This window comes from Zootoca vivipara, chromosome 14 (assembly GCF_965207765.1).
Source record: "Zootoca vivipara chromosome 14, rZooViv2.hap1.1, whole genome shotgun sequence".
NCBI lineage: Eukaryota > Metazoa > Chordata > Lepidosauria > Squamata > Lacertidae > Zootoca > Zootoca vivipara.
This window is the reverse complement of record NC_142597.1, coordinates 25581920-25607712: the sequence shown is the minus strand read 5'-3', so window position 1 is coordinate 25607712 and position 25793 is coordinate 25581920. Positions and strand designations below refer to the sequence as shown.

General features: G+C 47.1%; 1 protein-coding gene across 1 annotated transcript in view; it reads right to left on the bottom strand.

Annotated features, from left to right (window-relative positions):
- Nucleotides 1-25793, bottom strand: part of IGSF9B (immunoglobulin superfamily member 9B) — a 121952-nt gene that overhangs the window by 37653 nt on the left and 58506 nt on the right. Inside the window, exons 6-10 of the mRNA XM_035139552.3 lie at nt 21124-21265; nt 18528-18673; nt 12511-12653; nt 4818-4958; nt 3028-3144 (exon numbers count right to left, since the gene is read on the bottom strand). Coding sequence (XP_034995443.3) covers nt 3028-3144; nt 4818-4958; nt 12511-12653; nt 18528-18673; nt 21124-21265 — 689 coding nt within the window. The remainder of the gene's footprint in view (nt 1-3027; nt 3145-4817; nt 4959-12510; nt 12654-18527; nt 18674-21123; nt 21266-25793) is intronic.

Below are 25793 nucleotides of genomic sequence, written 5' to 3'. Positions count from 1 at the left end.
GGCTTGCTGTAAAGCGGCAAAGCGGGAGCCGCTTAAGCGAGCCAGGGAGGGAGGGAGGGTGGGAGGGGGAGCCTGGCTTGCCGTAAGTGGCTCCTGCTTTGCCGTACAGCGAACTGGGGAAGGAAGTAGGGGGAGCTATGGCTCCTGTGCACCCCTCCCTGGCTCGCTGTAAAGTGGCAAACCAGGAGCTGCTTACGGTGAGCCGGGGAGGGAGGGGAGGTGTGGCTCCCGTCCACCCCCTCCCTGGCTCACTGTAAAGCAGCAAGGCAGGAGGGAGGCTGGCAGGGGGCCCCCCAGTTCGCCGTAAGTGGCTCCTGCCAGCGGCAGAGGGACCCCACCGCTGTCCGTATGGCATTTCAGTGGCACCGGTGCCAAACCGCTATGTACATCGCATGTGCGGTGGCGCTATGCACAGCGCATGCGTGCGACGCCGCACATGCATTGTACATAGCGGTTTGCCACTGGCGCTGCCCGAGAGTGGTAGGGATGTTGGCAGGATCCTCTGCTCGCAGCTGCAGCAGCGGCAGAGGGATCCTCCACTTGCGGCTGTAGCAGCGACAGAGGCATCCCACTGCTCAGGCAGCGCCGACGGCAAACCTCTATGTACAGCACATGTGCTGCGTCGCTACGTACAGCGCATGTGTGCGGCACCCCACGTGTGTTGTACGTAGCAGTTTGCCTCCACAAATGGAGGATCGTGCACATGCGGTGTCCGCTCGCGCCACTGCACCCAGGCCGGAGCGGCAGGGCAAGCACACCACGGGGTGCCTTCTTGTCACCCTCCCAAACATGGAACCCAGGGCACACCGCCCCCACCCCCACCTTGCGACTCCACTGTTCAGGCAGTGCCGTTTCCCAAAGAACAGGTATGGGGAACCACAAGACTACAAGCCCCACCATCCCTTGCCACCAGCTGTACTTGCTGGGGATGATGGGAGTTGCAGTTCAGCAACACCCTAAAGGACAAAAGGTTCCCTGCCTCTGCACCAGAAGATGGCCGTAGGGTGATGTTTAGGGTGGCACTTGGCCATGGGAATCACTTTAGCTGCAGCAATGAACAAAACAGATCTCCCCCTCCTGACCTCTGACAGTGTACAGGTATGTTGCTTGTCAAAAAGAAAGTAGAGGCGATGGAATAAAGAGGTACAGACAGTCCAAGCAGCAATCAAGGGCACGTTGAGGAAATGAGCAACTGCCTTATACTGGGTCAGACCACAACTAACAGGACCAGGTCAGGGATGCTGGGAGTTGTAGTCCCAAAACATCTGGAGGGCGGAGTTTGCCTATGCCTGGTCTACACTAACTGGCAGCAGCTCTCCAGGTTTTCAGACTCTGTGTCTTTCCCAATACTACTTGGAGATGCTGTGGGATTGAACACGGGACCTTCTGCACACAAAGCTGATCCTCTACCACTGAGCTACCCCCCTTCCCTGAAGTTCAGGGGCCCAAGACCAGATGTGGAGCACAGCTAGGCAAGCAGCAGTAGGCTAGAATGGGAAGAATGCAAAACGGAAGATCACAGAAAAACGGGAAAACTGATATCACTTGGTGGCTTTGGTTTGGACCTTTCCCCCTGCTGAATCTCTCCCAGCAGACACAAAATGGGAGAAACCCCTTGTGCATTTGCTAAGAGTCAGAGCTTGAGGGAGGACACCCACTGTGGGCAGCAGCTGAATGAGATGTTTTGGGGTGGGAAAACTCAGAGCTGCTACGCTACTTGTAAGAAATATGCCTTCACTGGAGGTATTTAAGCAGAGGCAGGATTACTATTTCTTAGGGCTGCAAGATTCTTGCAAAGGGAGTGGGACTGGATTACCTCCCAAGGTCCCTTTCAACACTAAAATTGATATGCTCCTCATATGAAAGACTGCTATAGTTAAGAGACAGTGTCCTCCTGACTGTACTCCAGCTAGGAACGGGAGAGAATTTTGAGTTTTGTTTACATTTTAAGGATAAACTACCAAATTTGCACATCTCAAGCCGATGCACAGAACAAAAAGCGACTATCCTACAAAATTCACACTTCCCCAAATTCTGCAATGCGGTTGCCCAACCAATCTGTCTAAAATGTATATATTAAGGGAAAGTGGGAATAAACACGTATATTTCATTAAAATAATGAACAAGTATGCATTGTGTTTGGGGAAATTGCTTGCAAAAATGTGCACATTAGTAAAAACTGAGTACAAACACAGATGTATTAAGAGATATTTGTACTCAAATGCTGACAAGATTTTCAGAAGGACCCCCCCCCCCCCAAAAAATGCAAATTGCTGGGGAAATGTAGAGAACTGGATTTAAGAGTAAAAAAATTGAAAATAGAGAAAAGCAAAACTAACAGGTTCTTTCATCTGTAGCTCCAGCAAATCATGGTTTGATCTGGCAGTACGTTATAAAATATTAGCATAGAAAGAGGCAAGTCTGTCCTATGCACTGCACTGTGGCAACTGTAGCACTGGAGGGAGGGGTCCACAATGGGGGGGGGGGAATTGCAGTAGATACTGGCACAGAGGAGTGAGTGGAGGAAGTGGGCAAGTGAGAGCCAGTGTGGTGCAGTGGTTAGAGCATCAGGCTAGGACCTGAGAGACCAGGGTTCAAACTCCCACTTAGCCATGAAGTTCACTGAGTGACCTTAGGCCAGTTGCTGCCTCTCAGCCTAACCTATCTCATGAGGTTGTTGTGGGGACTAAATGAGGAGAGGGGAAACCATGTATGCCACCTTGAGTTCCTTGCAGGAAAGGTGGGATATGAATGCAATAAAGAAATGAATAAAACAGAGCGGCTCATTTTGCAATTGCTGCTGTTGCTGGCTGACGGTGGCTAAGGTTTCTGCAGCTTCTACGGCTTCCTTGCAAGGAGCTGGGCCTCTCCCCCACCCACCTGCGGGACGGGGGCGGCAGTGGTACAGCCCGAAGCGAAGCAGCTGAACCCGCAGTTTTGCTCTTACCGGGACAGAGTGTGGCTTCTCTGTCTGCAATATTCACCAAAAGCCAAAGGCACTGCAGATTTTTCTGGCAGGCCGGGTACCTTTCTCCAGGCGATGGCAGGAAAGGGGTCTCCTGCAGCAGCACAGGGTATCAACAGCTCCCTCCCTGCCTCTTGTCTGTACTCCCAGCCTGGTAGCACCGTAAAATAGGGCGGGTCCTGCAGCCAGGGATGGAAGGCAAGGGGAGAGAAAGGCGGGTGGGGAAAATTAAAAAATCGAACAACTCTCATTGAATGCACAACCGAAACCTGCATTAAAAAAAACTGCCATCCAATTACAGAACTTTTAGCCAGTTAATGAGTCTGCCAAAAGCCAGATGGTTAAACAGATTACATTGACATACATACAATCACTGACCCATGTAAATTCACGGGTGAGGCGGGTGTGCAATACCTTCTCTGTGTTCGTTCTCCCTTCACACACTCTCTCCCACTGACGCTCAGCTGCTCACAACACTCATGCAAGCATGCAGCTTGCTCAACTTGGTTTGCACGATGCTCTCGTACGCACACATTCACTGTCCATTTCATGGAGACAGTATGTAAGAGCTGCCCAACGCTGGCAGATTGACAGGTCATCTTCTCTGCTGGGTGCCTCCAACTGACAGCACCATCTCCTCCTCCTCCTCGACATTTACATGCTGACTTTTTCAGCTTCTTAGAAGGTGGATTGTTATACGTATGTCCTATCACTTAGGGTGAGCTGATCTGATTTGGGGCACCCAGAGAGGTTCTGTACTGTACCCCTGCACACCACACCCAGCCAGGAGAGCTTCACAACAGCCAAGTCTTGCCATCACAGCTGGCATTTTGTTAATGCAGATTGCATCCAAAGATAGGCATGCTCAGTGGGCTTACTCTGAGTAGGTCTGCTGGACACAACCCTCTGTGTGCAATATGCATAGTTCACAAGCTTTTCAGAACAGCAATATATCAAGAGGTGAGATACTAGCTGCCTCTGGCTCTTCCCAACTATCCCTCAGAGTTATTGCATCAGGCTGCTGAGCTTGAGGGAGAAGCTTCCTCAACACTGCCTCTGTTGAGGGACCAGACACCTTTAGCCTTCTCTCAGATGTCACCTGGCAGCAGCTATTCCATCAGGCTATGTGGGCCATTTGCATTCAAGCTGATTGGTATAAGCACTTTAAGAACTGCTGGGGGGGGATTCTGCCCTCCTCCCTCCCTGTTCCCTTTTCCTTGTGTGCCATGCCTTTTTATTCTAAAATAAATTTTATTCTAGAATAAAAGCCTAAGGGTACACAGTGCTACACTACTTCGTGTGTGTGTGTGTGTGTGTGTGTGTGTGTGTGTGTGTGTGTGTGTGTGTGTGTTTGCTGCTTTGTGAGCCTCTTCAGTTAAAAAGAAAGATAGTAATTGTAAGGAGGAGGCTTAAAGAGAACAGCCCCCCCTCATCAGGTTGAGCTCTTCGCAGAGCAGCAAGTCCAGTAGCGGATCGGATTACAGGAATCAGGAAGTAGAGAAGGAGGTGAGAGGCTCTGACAGCATGCGAGAGCCTCAGCACCGTGTAGAGAAGAAAGCAGCTGGGAAGGAAATGACAGGATCGGCCACTGGAGAGCAGTCAGAAAGGCAGCCCTTCCCCCCGATGCCCGAATTGAGGCGCACGGCACCCCAAGCTGTTATGTTGGGCGCGAAACAGGAAGAAGCCACTGCGAGGTACTGACTCGGACTAAGCAGACATGTTTTCCAGACTCTTTGCACTGTAAATAATATGCACAATAAAAACACCTTGAAGACAAGGAGGTGTGGGGCGTCGTTACTCAAGAGTAGCCACAAAAACCTTGGACAGTAATGTTTAAAAAGTAAATAAATACCTTCAGTACGAGTCGGGCAGGGGGGGACTGGCCCATTGTACCCAGGGCATTATAAGGCACGCAGGTGTATGTGCCAAGAGCTTCTTCCGTTGCCTCTTCTATTCGAATTGAGCCATCTTCCATCAGACTCCAGCCAGAAAACTGCACAGGTGAGAGAGAAGACTAGACACATTGCAGTTTTTGAGTTTCATATGAGATATATTGGCTGTTTTGTGTTTTTTCTCTCCGCTTAAATTATCTATTTGAATGTGTAGCCGTATATTTAAGTGTAGATGCTGCATAGACTGGAACCATAATGAACCCCTCTTCTTCAGCTGACATTTCAATATACGCTTTGATGTAATGCTTTTCATTTGTCAATAGATGTCGCTACAGTGCTGTTTGCACCACCTAGTGATTCAGGGTAGAACTACACTAAACTTAACATAACTTGTAGTTGTAGGATTCCGCTTTAAAGACTTTTCCTTTAAGACAATGGTGTTACTGTAGCTGCATTTTGAGGGGGAAGACCAATTCTTGAGGTGACAGAGAGGAGTATTTTAACCCTGTCCAATTCTGCATTTTTTCTTCTGGAAGTTCTCCCCTGCCCTGACCCCCTGGAGACACATGAGTTTCACTCTGCTAGTGAAATAATATGGGTATCTAAGGAAATTTCAAGTGGGGGCCTAAGCACTGTGTCATGGCCAGGAGCTGATTATGGGAGAGGGAGTTAGGAACAAATCCATCCTAGGTTCCTAATTTCCAGGTTTAACCACAACACATTAAATACACTACAGGAATGGGGGCCTAGTCTGTCCAGGTACCTGTTCTGATTCAGGTTTTTGTTCCCAGGCCACAAAGGCCTCCGTCTCTATGCCCAGAAACCTCTAATGCAGCAATGGGGTCAATGTTGCAAGTGTTGGGAGCGTGTAAAGTTCTCCTGGATGCAGAAGGCCTAAGAAGGCCTCCTCGGTGCAAACCGAGGAATCCATTCCAAATTCCACAATCCTCTAGAATTCTGGCAGAGTGAAATCACCCAAACTTTCCAGAATGGGAACAAGCAGTTCAGCTCATCCTTAATTCAGAAACGTTCTAGCAGCTGCCAGTTCCTCAATGTCAGAGCTTGGAAAGTTCATTTTTAAAGAGAAAAAGAAAAAAAGCAGCGAATTCTAGTTCTAGGCCAACATGTCTAAAAAGAAATTACAGTACTGTATTTTTTCGTCTATAAGACTCAGACTATTTGGGGGGTGACTCAGATTTAAGAAAATGGGGGGTGGCCCAGAGTATAAGACACCCTCTAAGTTTTGACATTATTTTTTAGGGGAAAAACCTAGTCTTATACATGGAAAAATGTGGTAATTCCAGCTCATATTGGTCCCCCTTTACAAAATGAACTATCTTGGCTCATGTTCAGTTCAAGTTCATCCAAATGATCACCGGCAAAATACTTTTCAGTATTCACAATGTGACAAGCAGCTGTGCTGAGGCATACAGTGTTCTTCAAACAACTAAAACAACATCAAAATATGGACACAGTGGGATGTGAATAGCTTAATTCATTCCTTCAAACAATTATCATATTTAAGCTTAAAGGCCCCCCCAAGTCCAAAGTGTAAGAAAAGAAAATCCACATGCAAGAAGTTGAAGGTTTTAACTGGAAATTGTTCAAAGTTCCACCCTAAAACAAACTCAATCTACATTCAGTTCACTCAAAAGTTATGGGAGCAACTTTCAGGTGTCGTTCAGAGGTCTTTGAACTAATTCAGTGAACTTTTTTTAATTCAAGCTAGTTTATTCCAAACACTGCATAGAAGAGAGAGAATGAATTACTGGAGTTAGAAACTGCTGAGTTCTGGTCCCTTAGTTCTGTTTTTTTTAAGGGGAGGGGGGAGCAGGAAGGAAGATTCAAAGCTGCAGCTGTAAAACATCAAGAATCACACCTAGCAAATGCTGAGGAGGAGGAGGAGAAAAACAGGACAGCAGTTCTTAAGATTTGTACGGGGAGGATTCATAAACCAAAATCCCCTTGTCAACATTTTGGACTGCATTTGTAATCCCTTTGTTTCTGTCTGCTGGGAGACGGTCAGTTATCATAATTGGCCTACTTGGATGGCACAGATGTATTGCTTCGGGGAAACATGTTGACACAGAGCCCTGCTAATGAGTTGTGGACAATTCCTCCTCCTGGCATCAGCTTGAATATAGCTCAGGTCAGTAGCGCTCAACAAAAACAAAGTACCCTAGGATCACCAATTATTCCCATCATCATGATGGCTGGGGTGCAAAATCATTCCATACCAACCCGAGTGCCGGCCTCGATTCCAGCATATAGCAACGTATTCCAGAGTAAACTACTGCTGACTGTAATTTCAAGGGAACATAGGCTCGCTCTCCTCCACATCCAGAAGGTCCACATCCAGCCCCAGTGCCCACTCCATTTAAGGGAAGCCATTTGTCCCAGATCAGATCAAGACAGGGGCACCGCTAGGTACCTAGAGGGCTTTGGGTGCAGGCTCACGACACCTATGTGTATCCATGTATAGATCTTCCTTTGGGAAATTAAAGCGGTGGATAGAACATGGTCTCCCAGGCACTGCACTTTACAGCATGCATCACCCAGTAAACAAGACTAAAAATGTTTAAAAGTTTAGGTGTTTAATAGCGGGGACTGGGGAAAGGCAGGAAATCTAGGGCACTGCAGAAAAGAACTGGGCTCAGGCTTCCTAACAATCTTCCTGGATGACCAAAGGATCATCTGGTGCACTGCTCCTTCTGCAGCTGTGGCCAAGCAGATGCCCCCCAGCAAGCTTGCAAACAAAGCAAGACTGAGGTATCCTTTGTTGCCTGCTCAAAAACATCTGAGATCTCATGCCTCTGAATAAAGCATCGTGCCAAACATTGGGTCCCTGGGAGGGTCATTTCTGGTGGTCAGGTCCTGAGAACAGGAGGAGTTAATATCCATCCAAGCGTGCCCCGTAGCAGGTGTGTTGTCCAAAACAAATCTGGGGCCTGGTTCTAGAGCACCAATGACAGGGGCAGGAGGGGCAGGAGCTTGGGGACTATCCTTGTACCAGAGAGAAGTTCCTTGGAATACAAAGCAAACACTAAGGCCACAGCTTTCAGAAGGTCCTAGTGGGGAGGGATTGGCTCATGGGAATCAGATGACTTGGAGTTGTAACAGGCTGGGATTGCAGCGAAGATGGTGCCTGAGCGACAGTGCTGGAGCCATGTGAGGAACACAGGAAGCTGCATTTTACCAAGCCAGACCATAGGTGCGGTAGCAGGAGCCACCACAATGAGTCCCACTAGTTCAATGGGACTTTCCCGCCACTTCTCCTTTCCCTGTGTGCCCCACTCCATTGGCTCTGGAGGAGTCAGGGGACCCACCAGAACAGCATGCAGTGGGAGTAAGCAGGGGCACCATTCCACCAGGCAAGCAGAAATGCATACACTGATGTAACATTTGTGCTAGTGCAACACTGAATTCCTTCCCATTTAGATCAGGATTGTCTACACTGATGCCAAAAGCTCTCTGGGATTTCAGGCACAGTTCTCTCCCAGCCCTACTTGGAGATGCCGGGGATTGAACCTGGGACCTTCTGCATGTATAGCAGATGCCATATCACTAAGCAACAGACCTTCCCCTGAAAGACATGCAACTCTGGCACCATGCGATAATAAGTTATCAACATGTTATGAACATAACTTCTCATTGTATCTTGGTAGAAACAATCCATGGCAAGATTATGGTAAATATGTTTCTTTGCTCAGCTTGGAATCTAGATTGCTCATTAATATTAATACATATATTTCTACCTTGCTCATTACAGAAATCCATTCTGCAGATGGGAACACCCTTACTTGGGGGAATATCTGCTCATCTGGAGCTCCAGGAGGGAGGGGGGGGAGATTTGCCACCCAGTGTGGCTGTGGCCAGACAGGGGAATATTGCCACCTTCCTGCATGGCTGAGGAGGAGATGGCTGCCTGATGCTGCCCTCCACCTGGCCATGCCGGACCCTCTAAAAGAGTGGATATTGCCCACAAGCCAATCAGGGCATGGGCATGGGGGCTGTGCCCTGCCTGTTCCTGGGGTACTTAGGAGGGTGACCTGGAGCAGGACACCCTCTTGGTTAACCAAAACATGATTTACCACCTACCCGGACAGTTAGAGGCCTGCTCATTGGGGGAGCAGGCAATTTAGCATAAAGACGTTGCTATGGTTAATTAGTCACCATATTCGGGGCCAGGGAGCAATTTTCTTCTACAAGCAAACTGGCCAGCTTGCAGACTTTCACCCAGTGCTATTTTTCTACAAAAGGAGGTGCAGGAACTCACCATGAACACCTTCTTCATTCTCTTAGAATGACAATGGTGTCCACCTGAGAGGTGCTGGAACTGAGTTCTGGATGGGGAAAAAAGCCCTGCTTTCGCCAACCTCACAACTTTGGCTTATAAGGCATTAGGCTGGATCCTTAGTCACTCGAGTACCCCGTTAAAGGGATCCAGAAAGGGTGACTCTGTCCAGGAGTCCACATGGAGACCGATGGGCCAAAACACCTCTCCCAACGGTGGGCCTATGCAAGATTGTGGCACCTGACCCATATGGGGAGTGATTCCCCAGCACTGGACCAACCCATTGGATTCCTATCCTCTACATCAGCCACAGACATCATGTGTCTGTGGTGGCAAATAGTGGGCATGATCTTTCTAAATGTTGGGCATGATGAACACCCACTGATTTCAATAAGTGAGCTAGGCACACACAAGTATCTTCTCCATGGAAATCCACAGGGCTTCCTAGTGCTCAGCTTTGGCCGGATTGTACCCTTCCCTGATCATCAAACACTATCATGCCTGAAGTTGAGAATCACATTAGTAGATGACTCCCCTGCACACACACTCCATTTGAAACAGTCAGAATATAATCTTTAAACGGTTAATATTTAAAGGAAACTCTAAATATTGAGTAAGTAAAACCTTTATTGGCATCAAACAAACTCGCATACAAAATAATAACAGATTAAAACTGTCACTGTGGCAAACGCTGTGCCAAGAGAGGGAAGGTAATAATCCGCCATCCGCTTTCACGACAATGGGGCTTCCGGCGACTCAGACGACTGCAGAGTACAACGCCGAGAAAATAGTAAATTAAGATATTGAGCCACCATCTCGGTGAGGACCGGGTCCTTCCCCAGCAAGAGGAACCGCAAGATTTCCCGCTCTGGTCTCCCTCTGGGAATGCAGAGCCGGTCCAGGAACCGTTGACGAAGGTCGACGTAAAGGTTACAATGAAAAACCATATGTGGAAGGCTTTCCACCTGAGGGTCATGACACGGACAGATCCTCTCATCCTTCGCCCTGCCCGAGAATCTTCCCCACAGGAGGTTCGATGGATTTGCATTGAACCTGGCCAACGAAAATGCCCTTCTTTCTTGTGGGTTCAGTAGGAAGTCAAGATAGTTAGGTTTTGTTTCATGAGCCCACGGGAGGTGGAAAAGAAGGGGGGAACATGTTGTGCCTGCTGCCGCTATAAGATCCTGTCTCTCAATGTCCCACAACCTAGTAATGACTGTGGCTTTGGCAGATTGTAAGGACATTGAGCGGAGGAGTTCTATTGAAAGCCCCAGTTGCAGTACCTTCCTATTGAAGTGTTGCAGCCCTGGGGGGAGGAAGGTGTCCGAAAGCATTACCTGGAGGAAGGGATCTCTGTCAGAGTTGAGGCAGATTTTTAGCCAGAATATAAGGAATCTTGCCCAGGCGACAGATTCCACCTTGTGTTGAGCTCCCTCTAGACATAAAACTGCATATGGGACGCATCTTGGAACAGAGAAAATCTTGTAGAGAAAGGTTGATTGCACTTGCTCTACTGTCTGGGTGAACCCCGGGATCCAGATTGGAATGCCGTAGAGCAGTTGTGAAATGGTCTTGGCATTGAAGATCTTGAGCGCAGAAGGGATATGTGAGTTGCCCCTTGTTGTAAAAAATCGCGTAATTGCCTGCGTGGATATCTTACTGGCGTTCACCAAATATTGAGTATTTTGTTTAAATATTTAAAAGAATGAAGTCCTTGATAGGATTTTTCAAACCGAGGTAATAGCAGGACAGAGTCTCATTAAAGAGGATCTTTTAAGCACCCCATATATAGTAATATCTGCCAGATGACCCGTTATACTTCCACCAGAGTTAGATTAATGATGCTCATCTCCCACAGTGACAAGAGGAATAAACTCCCTATGAGACCCTAGATGGAAAGATTGCTGTTGATTAGATTGAAGAATTCAAATTATTGTTCTCTTCTAAATGACAAGAGACTTTCACATGGTGTGGGGAGGGGAGAAGTGCAGCATCTTCGTATGCAACAAGGGTGCCCCAGCCTAAATCGACAGAGATCACATGGAACGGGGTCGGTCAGTGGGTTACTAATTGGCAAAATGCATTCCTTACAGGGCACGTATTCAACCAGTAGGTTGGGGCCATACCTGCCAAGTTGCTGTCGGAGAAATAAGGGACCAGGCGGAAGTAGCAGACCGGAAGTAGCGTGGCGGCCACTTTGGAACTGGGCGGAGCAGCATCAAAAGTCGCTTCTGAGCATGCTCCGCCCAGTTCCAAAATGGCTGCTGCGCCAGAATAAACCGGGGGGGGGGGACAAAAAAATCCGTTTTTTCAGCTAGGAACAGCTGGAAAATGGGGATTTCCCAGGGAATATGGGAGACTTGGCAGCTATGGTTGGGACACCCAGGTGGGGGCTCTCACAGGGTGGAGGGGAAGCTGGAAGATCCTGAGAAAGGACCAGTCCTGACTTTTCAGCATTTTCCAGCTGTTGCTGCCATGTTGGAATTCAACTGAGGCCAACCAAACCAAAGAATAACTACACGCAGTGTTTGGGCTAGAACATGTTCTTCTGGTAAGACACCCACTTTTAATTTCCAAGAGTTCTTCAAAGTAGCAGGAGAAGGGCAAGTGTTTTTTTCAGTAAGAAATATTTCTGACCAACTGTATGCCTCACCTTCCCATAGCTATACCTGAAGCAAGGGACATATCTATGGAGCAGGGGCACTGTTCACTTTCAGCTTTCATCAGAAAATCTAACTGATTAATAAACAGCAATCCTATGCATATCTAGTCAGAATTAAGTCCCATTGGTCTGTAACATTCTCTGTCTGCTAGGGCAAGGGCTCTTTCCCTAGCAGACAGGTGAGGTTTAATGTTGTGCAACAGAGGAATCCAACACAATGGATGTGTTAGTGGAAATTCATTGCACAATAGATTGCACCATCTGTCATGCAACAAGGTTACCAGCAACCTGCTTGTGCAACAACGGTGAATTTCTCCATAGGAACACGTATACAGCTAAGAGGCATGAACTTAGTGCTACACTGGATACAGACCCATTGAGTTCAACAAGGCATACTCATAGCTAAGCAAGTATAGGATAGCAACCAAACCCTAGTTTCAACCAGGATAATTAAATCAGTGTGGTAGATCAAGACTAGATCTGAGGAGATTCAGCTTTAAATCTCCCACCAACATTACTGAAGGTTGGTGACTATCTCAGCTTAGCCTACCTCAAAGGGCTATTGTGGGGATAAAACAGGAACAATCTTGCATGCCACCCTGAGCTCCTTGAAGAAAAGTCCAGATATAAATGCAAGTAATAAACAGCTGAAGTCCTAAAACAAACAAAATCATACACAACTAAGAGCTCCTTCTACCTTTTCAATGTGCAGAGGGCGTCCATCTTTGTTCCACTTGACCAGGGTAACTGGAGGTTCCGCCTCAACTGGGCAGCGAATGTATCCATGTATCCCCACAGGAACGTATATGACGGGTGGCATGTTGACCACACGGGCAGGATCTGGGGTGGGATAAGTCAGAAGTGATGAAGAGCTTTAAAATATGAACCCTCCAGGCAAGCATCAAGCTTGTGCCTTTCTTCTGTGGCCTAACTGAACAGAGGTCAGCAACGTTTTTAATAATGGAGTCCAAAACCCCACATACTAAATCAGTAACATTCATAAAACTCTGGCCTCCAGAGACCTTTATCCTTGTGCTCATTATCTCCGCTAGTTCCATTAGAGCAACACTTAGCATTTACATGGACCCTTACGTCACCAAAAACGTTTTATCTCAATCTATCTGTGCTAAGCTCTCGGAGCATGGAAGCATTTTTCAGTCAGGAGGGAGGGAGGGAGAGAGAGAAATATAGGCACACACACCTCCCCTCCATCTTCACACACACACACCCATGATCAGCGTTAAAATCCTTTCCAATCTTACTCAAGAAGTAAAATAAACCTTTCCCAGTCAACATTTAGCAGGTGCAACTCACACCTTTCCCAAAGTTGTTTGCATAAAATTTGAGGGATAGTTATACTATAGTTAAAAATGGGGTAAGGGATACCACGGTTACCCGCTTTGGTACATCCCACTGGGAGTTGGATAGAGTGGAATTTGAGGTGTACTTGAAGGTCCCTGTTCAAATACAATGAGCCCTATAAGCATAGAATCATAGAGTTGGCCATAGAATCATAGAGTTAATAGCCAGATGCATTGACCCATTGAGCCAGGTGAGAGAGAAGGAAGGCAGGCAGGCAGGCAGGCAGGCAGGCAGGCAGGCAGGCAGGCAGGCAGGCAGGCAGGCAGGAAGGAAGGAAGGAAGGAAGGAAGGAAGGAAGGAAGGAAGGAAGGAAGGAAGGATTTTGATCAACTTCTCCGTGTTATTATTCTTATTTTATTTTTATAGTTGGGAGAATGGGTTGTACATCATCAAGCTGCCACCTAAAACAAAACAAAAGTCAAGGCTAAGGTGGGAGCATGAAGAAGAATTCTGGGTAAAGCAAAAGAGAGTTTCAGTGAGCACATATTCAACAGTGCAATTCTAAACATGCCTAGGTTTTGCAGAATTTGAAAGGGGCTACTTCCAGTAAGTGAGTACCGGGTACATGATTGCAGCCCAGCCTTCCATAAGCGGCATTATACTTCCCCTTCCTCTTGTACTGCCTGCATCTTCCCCCCCCCCCAAAAAAATCTACTCCTGGAGGTTGGCAGACATTCTGGGACAGATTTGGGAGGCATGCAAGGGGAAGAAAGGAAGTCTCATTGTGCAAGGAAGCTCCCCCTCACATGACACTGCTCCATGTTTTATCCCCTTTCCCCCAGTTATTAAAAAGATACCATATCTACACCACAGCCTTAAACTGCTTAAAAACTCATTCTCTCTCCACAGGGAACTCTGGGTATTGTAATCCTGGGTGGAATCTCAGCAACCAGTGGGGGGGGGAGGAGAAACATTTATTTATCTATATGAAAACTACCACATTCAGAGAATTCTCAATTGAGCACAATAATAAGAGAGGAATCAATTTCCAGTTTCATTTTAAAAAAAACAAAACACATTTCCTTTTTAGTCCTAGCTGTTGTTGTTAACCCAAGAGGTTTCACTGCTGCTTTGGAGAAAGAAGTTGCCTGTAATAGACAGAACATGCAGTGAACCAACAGAGGAGGATGTTTTTTTAAAAAAAATAAAGGGAAGGAAGGCAACCTAAAGTAGTTTGCTGGGAGTTCTCTGCTCTGGCAGGGACACTTTGATCGGCTGGAGGAACATAATTGGAAGGGAACAGGAGTCAGTATTAAAACCTTTAGTTGCATCACTAAGGAAAGGAGGCTATTTTGGAACACATTGGGGGGGGGACATAAAGGACAACAAGGGTGGGGAAAACACCTGACAAATAGTTATGAACATCGGAAGCTTACTGTGAGGGAGGCTGCTGGTATACTGTCTGCACTGACTGGCAAAGACTCTCTGGTCTTCCCCAGTTTTGTGGGGGGATGTTGCAGGTTAAAACTGGGACCATTTGCATGCAAAGCATCTGATCTACCGTTGTGCTATGGCCTTTTCCTAAGAGTTGAAGCCAAATGAGCATGATCTAGCTCACCACATGACAGTGTGTCCTTGAACCTTGGGATTAACCAAAAGGCTTAGCCATTGCCAAACAGGATGCTTCTTCACAGCAAGATCTGAATCAGGGTCATGACATCATTGACAACAATTGGCTAATTTTGCATCATGGTGTGCCTACAAGTACATCCTCTCTCTCTCTCTCTCTCTCTCTCTCTCTCTCTCTCTCTCTCTCTCTCTCTCTCTGATGAATACAGGGGTGTGGGTTTATTGGAGAGAATGGCAGAGCTGAAACATGAGTTGCAGCATGATTTGGGACCAGTGGCATAGTATTCAATTTTTAAGTGCAGGAGCTTATCATGACAGCTTTCGTAGCCAACAACAGTTCAAAAATGCAGACACCGTGCACATGTACACCTTAAATAGCAGGTATATATAGCACAATACCCATTTTGTTAGGATCAGTTGACATCCTTAGGCTAGTGAGTTGGCAAAGGGTGGAAGTGATTATTAGAGTGTTGGAATTTGGCTGAGGAGACCTGGGTCCACAGCATTGGTCAACTGTGCAGCATGACGGTAATCCTGGAAGCAAGATCCATTTGACTCTGTGATGCTTAGTTCTGGCTTCATAAGCTCAAGTTGTAAAACATACCGAGCTTTAACAACAGATCTTCAGGCATCTGAAATGCAACAGTTGACTTCTAATCAGAAATGGAAACAATCTTGCAAGGAGGTGTCATGAAGCAGGAACCCCATCAAAGAAACAGAAAGAAGAGCCCAGCCTCTGCTTCACTAACCATAGCAAAACTTGAAACCCTCGATACCCCCTCATTAACTTGCCTGAGCAAGGAAGGGCCTGTCAACTACTCATGTGGTCCAGCACATGACACTATCACTCCTGCTCTGGAAAGAAAGAAACAATCCCAGAGCAGTGTTTCCCCTCTCAAAATCACTGGGGAACAGAGATGGGGGGGGGCAGAGACAAATGCATAGCACAGTCAGTTCTAAGTCAGGACCTGAATCAAGAAATCTGTCTAGCACAGGGCTGGAACAAGGGGGTAAGGCAGAATGGACAGGAAAGCCAGACCAGACAGGGAAAGACAAAACTGACTGAAGGAAATACTTGGACTAAGGCTGGAGGAGCACACAGGCAAGGCCAAGGCCTGTCTGTTGCCTAGGCAACAACTCAGGCCTCACCTGGAGGTATTTATAGCCAGACCAGGCCAAAAGGAACCAATGAGCTGCCAGAGGGCGGAGCCACACCAGAGCCCAGGAGGGCAAAAATGTTCTTCTATCTACAACAGTGAATGGGTTCCTCTCAAGGGGCTCCAGGACACTGCCATGAGGTTCTTGGTTCAAAAACTGGTTGATTGCAACATCGTGCCTGGATCCTGCACCATAGTCCTCCAAATCTGATCCTCCGTATCTTCCCGTGTCTGCTCCCTTGCGCTACTTAGCCTTGTCCAATTAGCAGTATTACAGAACAGAGACTATAACCTCCTTTTGCATTCTCCGTTTTCTGGTCCACTGACTATTTGGGAATTCCAGATTCATTCGCTTTTGTTTTTCTCCTCCCCTTCCCTTGGGTGATGGGGGTGGGGAGCAACAACAAAAAAAGAAGGCACCGGGTAATTCCTAGCATCAAACCAAGAGTGATTGAATGACGCCATCATTGTCAGGGATTTTGGATCCCCCTGCTTCTGTGATTGATGGGAACAAGTCAAAAGGAGGAGGGAGGGCATTAATCCTTATTATTCTGGCTTTAGAGGGTTTTGTGTTCGTTTCTTTTCGCTTTCCAAATTTGATAGCCTGCCAGGGACAAAATTAAAAAAAGAAAAAACCCACACAACAGAGGTATTAAAGATTAAAAACCAAATGATTAAAATCCATAAAAGAGCCTTGCATATTCCCATGCAGCAGTGTTCCAGCGGCAGCCAGCACATGAATTGTGAACGGGAGTAAGATTCTCCAGAAGGAGAAGGATTTTTCAATCAGAGGTTTTGCCTGATCACACTGCACAGCACAGCACACACACACACAAACACACCAGCCCACCATACTTTGCAAACAGCTGACAACCACCAAGGACCGAAACGCTTATCAAGGTCATCTGATGCCGTCTGTGGCATCGTAACCCAGATTCATATCCAGGGCGTAATGAGGAACTTGATTTGTAAACACATAGTTTAGTGCCATGTCTTAGGAAATGTAATCAACATAGGCTCAAGGGATTGGTAACAGGACACTGAGCTTTTTCACTTCTAGGTCACTGGAGAGCATCCAACTTGGTTGATTAATGACTGGCCAAAAGCCGTTGCCATCTGACAGCTACTTGGGGAACACTGAACGAGACAGCTTTCCATCCCAGACAAGAGCTGGAGCAAAAGTGACCCGGAAAACCGGAACCTAAAAGTGATGCTCCTTTCCTCCCAGGTTCATAGCATACGTCACAGATGCGTATGAAGCGCCAAAGTCCAAACAGTGAACCCAGAACCAGGTAGAGGTTTTAATTCTGGGCAAAGATGTAACCATAGTTAGGAGACGTGGAGCATGCTGCAGGCTCAGTCACTTTCTCCTCACTTTTCTGGCATTAATCCCTCTCCTGTCTGTGGTTTACTTTTTAAGCAACAGTGTAGTGTTGCACCAAGGTTAACACAGACCATAGTTAGAAGTAACCAGTGTTACACCCTGGTTTCAAAGAAACTGTGGCTAGCGCTAACTAAACTGAAAATGCAACACTATTTTATTTTATTTAACAACAATTATATACCACTTAATTGTAAAAATGATGATGGGTGTTGTAGTCCAAACTATCTGGAAGGGCACAGCTTGGGCAAGTGGTTATATGTGGTCAAAGTCCACAGCAATGACCCATGAGCCAACATCTGGGTCCCTCCAAGGAGCTGCAGGCGGTGCCTGCTGAATACTGCTGGTTGCTACTATATGCCTTGGGCTTTCACCTTGGAGACAAAAGCCTGCCCTTTCCCAAGCTGCTTGCTGGTCTATTGATCCCCAACTTCCTTCTCAGAGGCAGTGGTTTGTGTGCATGCCAAGCGTGCCAGGGCATCTGCACAACTACTGTGTCCCTTCCAGCTCAGCTTTGTGGTTAACATCCAGCACATACGGCTGGGTCTGGGAGCCACGGCACAGCTCTCACCAGCCACCTTGAGATAAAACAAATGTAACAGAGATATAAAACCATTCTGGTACACTCGAGTTTGCAAGGATCGGTGCGGTATCTCAACCAATGGTTCAGCTTTTGAAAAACCCCTGGAAACAAATGTATACACATACACAAGCATACGCACGAGTGAGTGAGGGGTTAAAATGTGTCCTGTTTTTTTTTGGGGGGGGGGGCTGCAGGAAGCAACGCTGGCCAAGCGCCTAGCAGATTGCAAGCACTCGTTTAAAAACAAAGAATTAAATAAAAGCTGATGGGTGTGCATCCTGCCTAGGCAAGGAGTGGCAGCTTAACCCTCCCCGGGGACATCTAATACTCATATGATACTCTAACTCTGAAGCATCTGCTGCTTGGTACAATATGGCAGGGCTAGGTAGCATTGCATTAAACAAAGCAATTAACCCAGCAACCGCACTGATCAGCCTGTGTCTCGTCAGTCCCAGTAATTTAGGCACAATTTATTCTCCACTCTCTGGGCTGACGTTGTGCCAACGCAGTCATCTCAGTGCCCGTAAAAAGTTACGGGGAGGCTGCACAGGGATGCCGCTGCCTACATTTCTCCTGCCAGTAAGCACGTCATCGACCGTCCTCCTGTGTTTGGGAGCTCATCACCCAGGCAGCCTCCATTCACCCCAGACAAACGTACTCACACTGCACAGTCAGGTAGGCAGAGGCTGATGGAGAGCGCCCCAGGCTGTTGCTTGGAATGCAGGTGTATTTTCCAGCATCTTCCGGCTTGACTCGGAAGATGATCAGCGTCCCATCAATCAGGATCCGAACCCTCAGCTTTAGGTCGCTGCAAAAAAAGGAGCAAAAGAGAGGACAAGTGAGCAATGACATGCTCAGGGAGAAGGTGGGTACCCAGTGCGTAGCAGAAGGAACATAGCTCAGTGTTAAGAAGATGCACCTTGCATGCAGAAGGTCCCAGATTCAATCCCCGGGCATTACCAGGTAAGGCTGGGAAGATAACCATGTCTGAAAACCTGGAGAGCTGCTGCTGCCAGTCAGTGTGGCAAGTCCTGAGCTAGATGGGCCAAGGCTCTGACAGTAAACGGCAACTTCCTAGGCTCAATTATGAATGATTTAACACCATTGAATGTGAAGTGCATGATGGGCAGGAGGCAGACTTCTCGTGACTATACAGACTCCCGATATTGACAGGTCTACAGCACAACACAGAGGACTTAAGCACCAAACCAGAGTCATACTTGGGATCTCCTGTGGCTTTTACAACAATTGAACAACCAGGGTGGACAGGGAGGCAAATTCAATCAGAATCACAGCATTGGGAAAGGGGGTTGATCCTTTCCCTTTATGTTGTTTTCCTGATTAAAATCTGCTATTTGCCCCACAGGAGGAACACAGTTATCATACAGCTTTTTCTCCATGCAGCAATTATAAAACTTGGGGAAGGGCCACAGCTCAGTGGTAGAGCATCCGTTTTGGATGCAGAAAGTCCTGGGTTCAATCCCTGGGGCTGGGGCAGATCCGTAGAACAGGCATAGGGAACCTTGGCCCTCCAGATGTTTTGAGGCTACAACTCCCATCATCCCTAGCTAACAGGACCAGGGGTCAGGGACTTTGGGAGTTGTAGTCCCAAAACATCTGGAGGGCAGAGTTTGCCTATGCCTGCCCTAGAGAGCTCCTAGCAGTCTGTGTGAACAATCTTGAACTAGAAGGACCAATGAGCTAACTCAGTACAGGGCAATTTTCAACATTTCTAACTTTGAAGGGGAGCTGCTTGATAGGATTCTGATGTCCCCTCCAGTTGCTATTCATGAAAGAGAGAGAAACAGAGTGATAGGCAGTCTTAAGACCAGGCTTCTGCTTTGGATGCAGAAAATCCTGGGTTCAATCCCTGGGGCTGGGGCAGATCCCTAGAGCAGGCATAGGCAAACTTGGCCCTCCAGATGTTTTTGGCCTACAACTCCCATGATTCCTAGCTAGCAGGAGCAGTGGTCATTGATGGGAATTATAGTCTCAAAATATCTGGAGGGCAGAGTTTGAGGAAGCCTGCTTAAGACCATATAAGACCCATATGGGCTTACCCCATATGTGCCCAGTTGACCGCTTCAGTCTGCAGAATTGGCGCTGTTACATAATACCCATTCCTCATTTGTAAGAAACAGATATTTTTAGCGTGGCAGCACCCACACGTTGGAGCTCCCTGCCTATTGATATCAGGCCTTCACTGTACACTTTTCGGGAGGCATCCTTGCTTCTAACTTTCAGGAGTCTCTCGAAGACTTTTTCATACAACCGTTGGGAGCTTTTGGGGTGGGCCAGTAATTTTGACTATAGAACTATGTTCTATATTTTATTCTTGCATAGCATCTGAGAGTACAGTAGATAAATGGTGGTATATGAATACTTTTAAATATAAGTAAGACATGAAGAATGTCAAGGAAGATGCCTTTCTTACAGGCCCAGGAAAAGGAAGGTACAGAATGTCCTTCATATATATATATATATATATATATATATATATATATATATATATATGTGTGTGTGTGTGTGTGTGTGTGTGTGTGTGTGTGTGTTCATATTCATATTCATATTCATATTCTCTCTCTCTCTCTCTCTCTCTCACACACACACACACACACACACACACAGAGAGAGAGAGAGAGAGAGAGAGAGAGAGAGAGAGAGAGAGAGAGAGAGAGATTGGTCTGTTGTCTAGGCTCTCCTTACTTGAGAGGCTGCTTCATCCCTTATATACCCAGGTAGGACACCACAGTCTGGAGGAAAACTTCTGCTGCAAGTTCCAAAAATCTCAGAAGATCATTCTGCAATCACTCGGACCAGGGCTTTTGATGTGCCTGTCCCTGTCCTAGGGAACAGCATCCCTGTCAAGATACAACAGGTACCCACTACCTGCACTTCCCGGAATATTTTTTTGTTCCGACAGGTTTTCCCATCTGCATGAATAGGTCCTTGGCATGAGTATCTGTTTTGTATTGTGTTTTGATGGAAATATATGTTCAGGTCCTTTAAAAAAAATACCCTGCTTTTTTGCTGTTTTTACTGCACCTTGCCATCAAACATATGTGTCAAATGCACTTAATTAAAAATGAATAACTGTTAGTGGATGACTCCAAGGGCCTCCTGCTGGAGTGTGCAGTCCTTTGAAAAGAGGGCTGAGGCTGCTTGCTCACCCTACCTGCCCCATTCCCAACCACATCCTTCACTGAGACCAGACAAAAGAGAGAGAGAGAGAGACCCGAAAAGAGAATCCAAACTCACTTCTTAAAGTAAACGTTCTCGTCTTCCCAGTGCCAAGTGTAGGTCAGGTTGCCTGGATATGCCTCAGCCTGGCAGGTGAACATTGCATCCTGGGAGATGTTAACCGTGATGTTCTCTGGAGGGGAAACGATGAAAGGGGGTCCTGTGGGAGAGCAGGAGACAAACAGTTACCTCAGCAGCCAAGAAAGGGAAGATGAGCTCATTGCTAAGAGCGGCTGACTTAACGGTGCAGGGAACAAGAGTAAGAAGAGCCCCTGTGCCTAACGAAGGCAAGCGCTTGGCATTTCGCCCAGGTCACATAATCCAGCACAGCTCCACTCTGAATTCCTCCCTTGTAGAGTAAGAACCATGTACTTTTGAGTTGGTGCATCTGGCCCTGAAATGACTTTGCCGTAAGAACATAGGATCAGGCCAAAGGACCCATCTGGTCCAGCACTCTGTTCTCACAGGAACTGATCGATCCGAACTTCTCACACTCAAAAGGTACTTCAGGCAAGAAACTCTTTCTCAGCCTCAACTCCTAAATCCCACCTCAATGGGTACAGGGCCATAGCTCAGTGGCAGAGCCTTGCCTTGCATGCAGGACGTCCCAGATTCAATCTCAACCATCTCCAGGGAAGAACTGGGAGAGAACTCTGTTTGATACTCTGCAAACCACTGCCAGTCACTGTGTGGAGATTCCAAGCCACGGGCTGATATCAGCTGACTGACAATCCAGTGTGATTTGTGGGCCAAATTGGATCCCCTGGTTGGCCTGATATTACTCAGGTGATGGAAGGGGGGTTGCGCATGCAAGTCGCCAGCAGGGATGAGCTGCTCGCAGCCAAAACAGGATTTGACCTGTTGCTCGTCAGCCAAAGCAAGCAGCCTCAGCTGCTGTTTTTTGCAGACATTGGCTACGAGAGAGACTTTCCCCACCCACAGCCAATGTTTGCAAATTCCAATGTAGACTACTGGTCTTGAACTGGTGGGCTGGGACCCATTAGTGGGTCACAGCCTGATCCAAGATGAGTAACAAGAAGAGCATTGCCACCATGCAAATGTAGGGTAAAATATTAAGAAATTGGTCCCCAAATGCATGTTTGGGTTAAAAGTGAGGCTAAGAAAAGTGAAGGTACCTGTTGTGCACAATAATGAGCTAGCTGGACCATTAGCCTGGCTCAATATTGCAGCCATCTCCCAAATTCCCAACTCCAAATCTAGAATACTAGGATAATGTTGGCTTGCTACAGAGGTTTGTGGTCATGATTATCAAGATGTTATGAGTTGCCTTCAATTTTCTGAAGTGCTAGAAAAATGCTTATTACTATGATTATCTATAGACCAATCTCAACATTTGGCAAAGGGCCATTTTTAAACTGAAAAGAATTATTATGGGGGTGTTAACACTGGCCACGTTTTCCCCTCAGAGCTAGATGGGAAATGAATGTTTATGTATCTATGTGTCAGTCACCACATGGCATAGATTCTGAAGAGACAGCATTTCTCAGGAAGGCTGCTACAGAACCATTGTGGGTGCTTGAAACACCCAGATCCTACAGAAAAGTAGAGGCTAGTCCTCGTGGCTATCATGTTTCCTGTCCTCGAGGCTATGCAGACAGATGAAGGGGAGCAGTTGCAAAGGGCTCTGGGGTTTGCGTGGAAGTTGGCCCCCAAGTCAAGCATTTTCCTCTTCTATATGTGATAAGGGGCATGTTTAAAAGGCTACAAAGAGGTTATCTGTCACTGGCATCTAGGAAATTGAATTCTGTGGGGATTCAAAAAAGGTAGCTTTGTGTATATATGCAAGTACATACAAATCAGGGGCTGGGTGTGACTCCATTACACCATACATTTAAAGCACTGTGATACCACTTTAAACAGTCAGAATCCTGGGAGAGTGCTGGCCAGTGGTCAGGAATGATGGGAGTTGTAATCCAAAACAGAGAACCAGGTTGGCAAAGGCTTGGCCTGTGAAGTTGCAAACACTGCTTTAAATCAGCATTATTTGCACAGAACAGCATTTCTGCTCTTGCAAATTTTACACTCTCCTCTCCAGGAGCAAATGTTGGCTAGATTAAAAGAAGTTTTTGCTTTGTTTATGATGGAAAGTTGTGCATGCACCATTAAGAGCAAAACAAAAAAATGGCTATCTTCTCTCCAAATAGATCTCTCTCCCCCCCCCATTTTTCATTTTAAGACTCTCCAGACTTTGTAGAGAGGGTGTGAATTAAAACAGTCTGCTTATAAACCAGGATGGCTGTTCAATCAGGATGACAGGCCCATGCACAATTGTGTTCCAATTAAATGGATTTTTCTTTAATACTAATGGAATGCAGGGCCATTAGCTGCCATCACGACAGACGAATGCCACTTACACATTTGCGGTGTCTGAAAAGGCCTGGGAGTTCTTTTTTAAAAAAGCTGGGGTGGCCAGCTGAGGAGGAGGTCAGGGCTCCTGCAGATTTAACAACTGCGCAGAAGAGGACAGTTTTGCAGGACATAAATCAGTTCCTCGTCTTCAGAAGATAGACATCTTTTGCTTCCAAGAAAAGAGGGTGGTGGCAGCTGTCTGCCCTGCATTAATAACTTTGGCAAGGGAGCATTGGAGTGACTGTCACATAGGGGGGTGTCACACAGGTACCACAAAGATGGCATGAATACAAATAATATACTTGATTAAGGGGGGGCTACCTAACATATTTTGCAGAATCCCAAGGCTTGCAGAAGTTCAAGAGAATCTTTTAAATAAAAATTTAGGGGGGGGGCAATGTACTCACCCAAAAACATGTGGAGTGGGCATGCTCAGTAACTACTGAATGTTGTGTGTTAGTTGGAATTCTCTCCACCACCCAGCCCAGTTTGAGCTCAATATCCAGTAGTCAAGCAAGGCTGTTGGGGGAGGAACCCTGATCAAGAGAGTGCAGGAGAAAGGCCAAAACTCAGTGGTAGAGCATCTCTTTTGCATGCATAAAGTCTCAGGTTCAATCCCCAGCATCTCCAGCTAGGGCTGAGAATGTCTCCTGTCTGAAACCCTGAAGAGCAACTGAGAGTAAGTAGAGAGAGTGTTGAGCAAGATGAGCCAAGTGTCTAACTACATACAAGGAAGCTTCCTGTGTTCCTGGGAGGTGAGGATCACGCTGCAACATTTTGCTGCAGCATGATGCAGATCTTTGGGCACTCCAAAGCATACCCACAATGCAACTTATTACTGCTCCAAAATGTTACCCTCCAAATGGGGCAATGAGTCTTCGACAGGGGCTGCACCTCGGTGGCTGAGCGTGTTCTTTGAAATCAGAATGTTTAAATGGTCTCTGGCTTGGAATGGCCGCTGATGCAGATCCGCTGCCAGTCAAGAACAGACAGCGTGAGTCACAGGACATTGTGGCCTCATCCACTGGCCAGCGAACCCAGAATAGCCTGAGCCCTTCCAAGCAAAATATGCCATCAGCAAGGGCAGGACAAGGGTTGCAGGTGGCCTCACATATTGACCCGGAGGACTGACAGCTGGGAGAACATGAAATGTCATCTCTCTTCCCCAAAGGGGACTCCCATCAGAACCCACTAGCTGTTCTCTGTATTTCCGCCAAAAGAAACCAGGGGAAGAGAAGCAGCCCGTGCTCTTCTGGATCTGCCTTGCAGAATTATTTCTCCCTTCTTTATTTCTTTGCTCTTTCTGTTCCCTCCCTGTTTTTAAAATGGTGATGCTGCAAACTCGAACCGCAAGCTGCCCCAGCTCTTAAAGAACAGGAGGGACCCAACTGCAACAATAAAAATCAATGCACAGACAAATCCAGCTCGCAGAACAGCTGTTAACCAAGCGGGAGGAAAGGAGCGGGAAGGGAAGTTAATACTATCGATGCAGACACAGGAAATCAATACAAAACGCTCCCCCCTCTCCCCTCAAGGCAAGGCCAAGGCCGCCAGTTTGGGCTCCACCTGCCTTCTGCGAAACCTTTTGTTTCCCGTGCAGGACAAGGAGGCATCAAGCCTCTGCTTTTTCACACACACACACACACACACACACACACACACGACCCACTGCTCCTCTTTTGCATTCCTTGGGTTGTTCAGCTGAGCTAGCAGCCTTCAGCGCTTTTTAGATGTCTGAGGTCTGGACTTAATGCTCTTGTTTATTTAATGATGACATTGTGGAGGGGATCTTTTTTTTAATGGAGGGTTGAGAAAAGGCTCATCTCACTGGCTGAAGGTTATGTGGCCACTTGCTCAGGGTCACCTTCAACAGACGCAGGCCGTTAACTATTCTTTCAGCAGGAGGCACTAAGAAAAGTCTAGGAAGCACAAGTGGGGAGGCTGGTTCAACTCCATCTCCCATCACCCCCAGCCAACATGGCTGACGGTCAGGGATGATGGGAGTTTTAGTCCAGCAATGCTTGGAAGGCTGCAGGTTCACCCACCTGTGCCAGAGAGCCCACAGGAAGGCAGGGTGGACGATGCTAACTCAGAATCACATAGCTGTAGAGTTGGGAGGTACCCCCAAGGGTCATCTAGTCCAACCCCCTGCAGGGCAGGAATCTCAGCTAGTTCAACCACCTGCAAAAGCATCTGTGGCCAAGACTTTGGGGGATGCAGCAAGACTCTACATAAAATGGCACATTGTAAAAATCCGCACATGCAATTTCCTGTCTGAGAAACACAGGACCACGAAGAATCAGGGCTGAAAGGCAGAT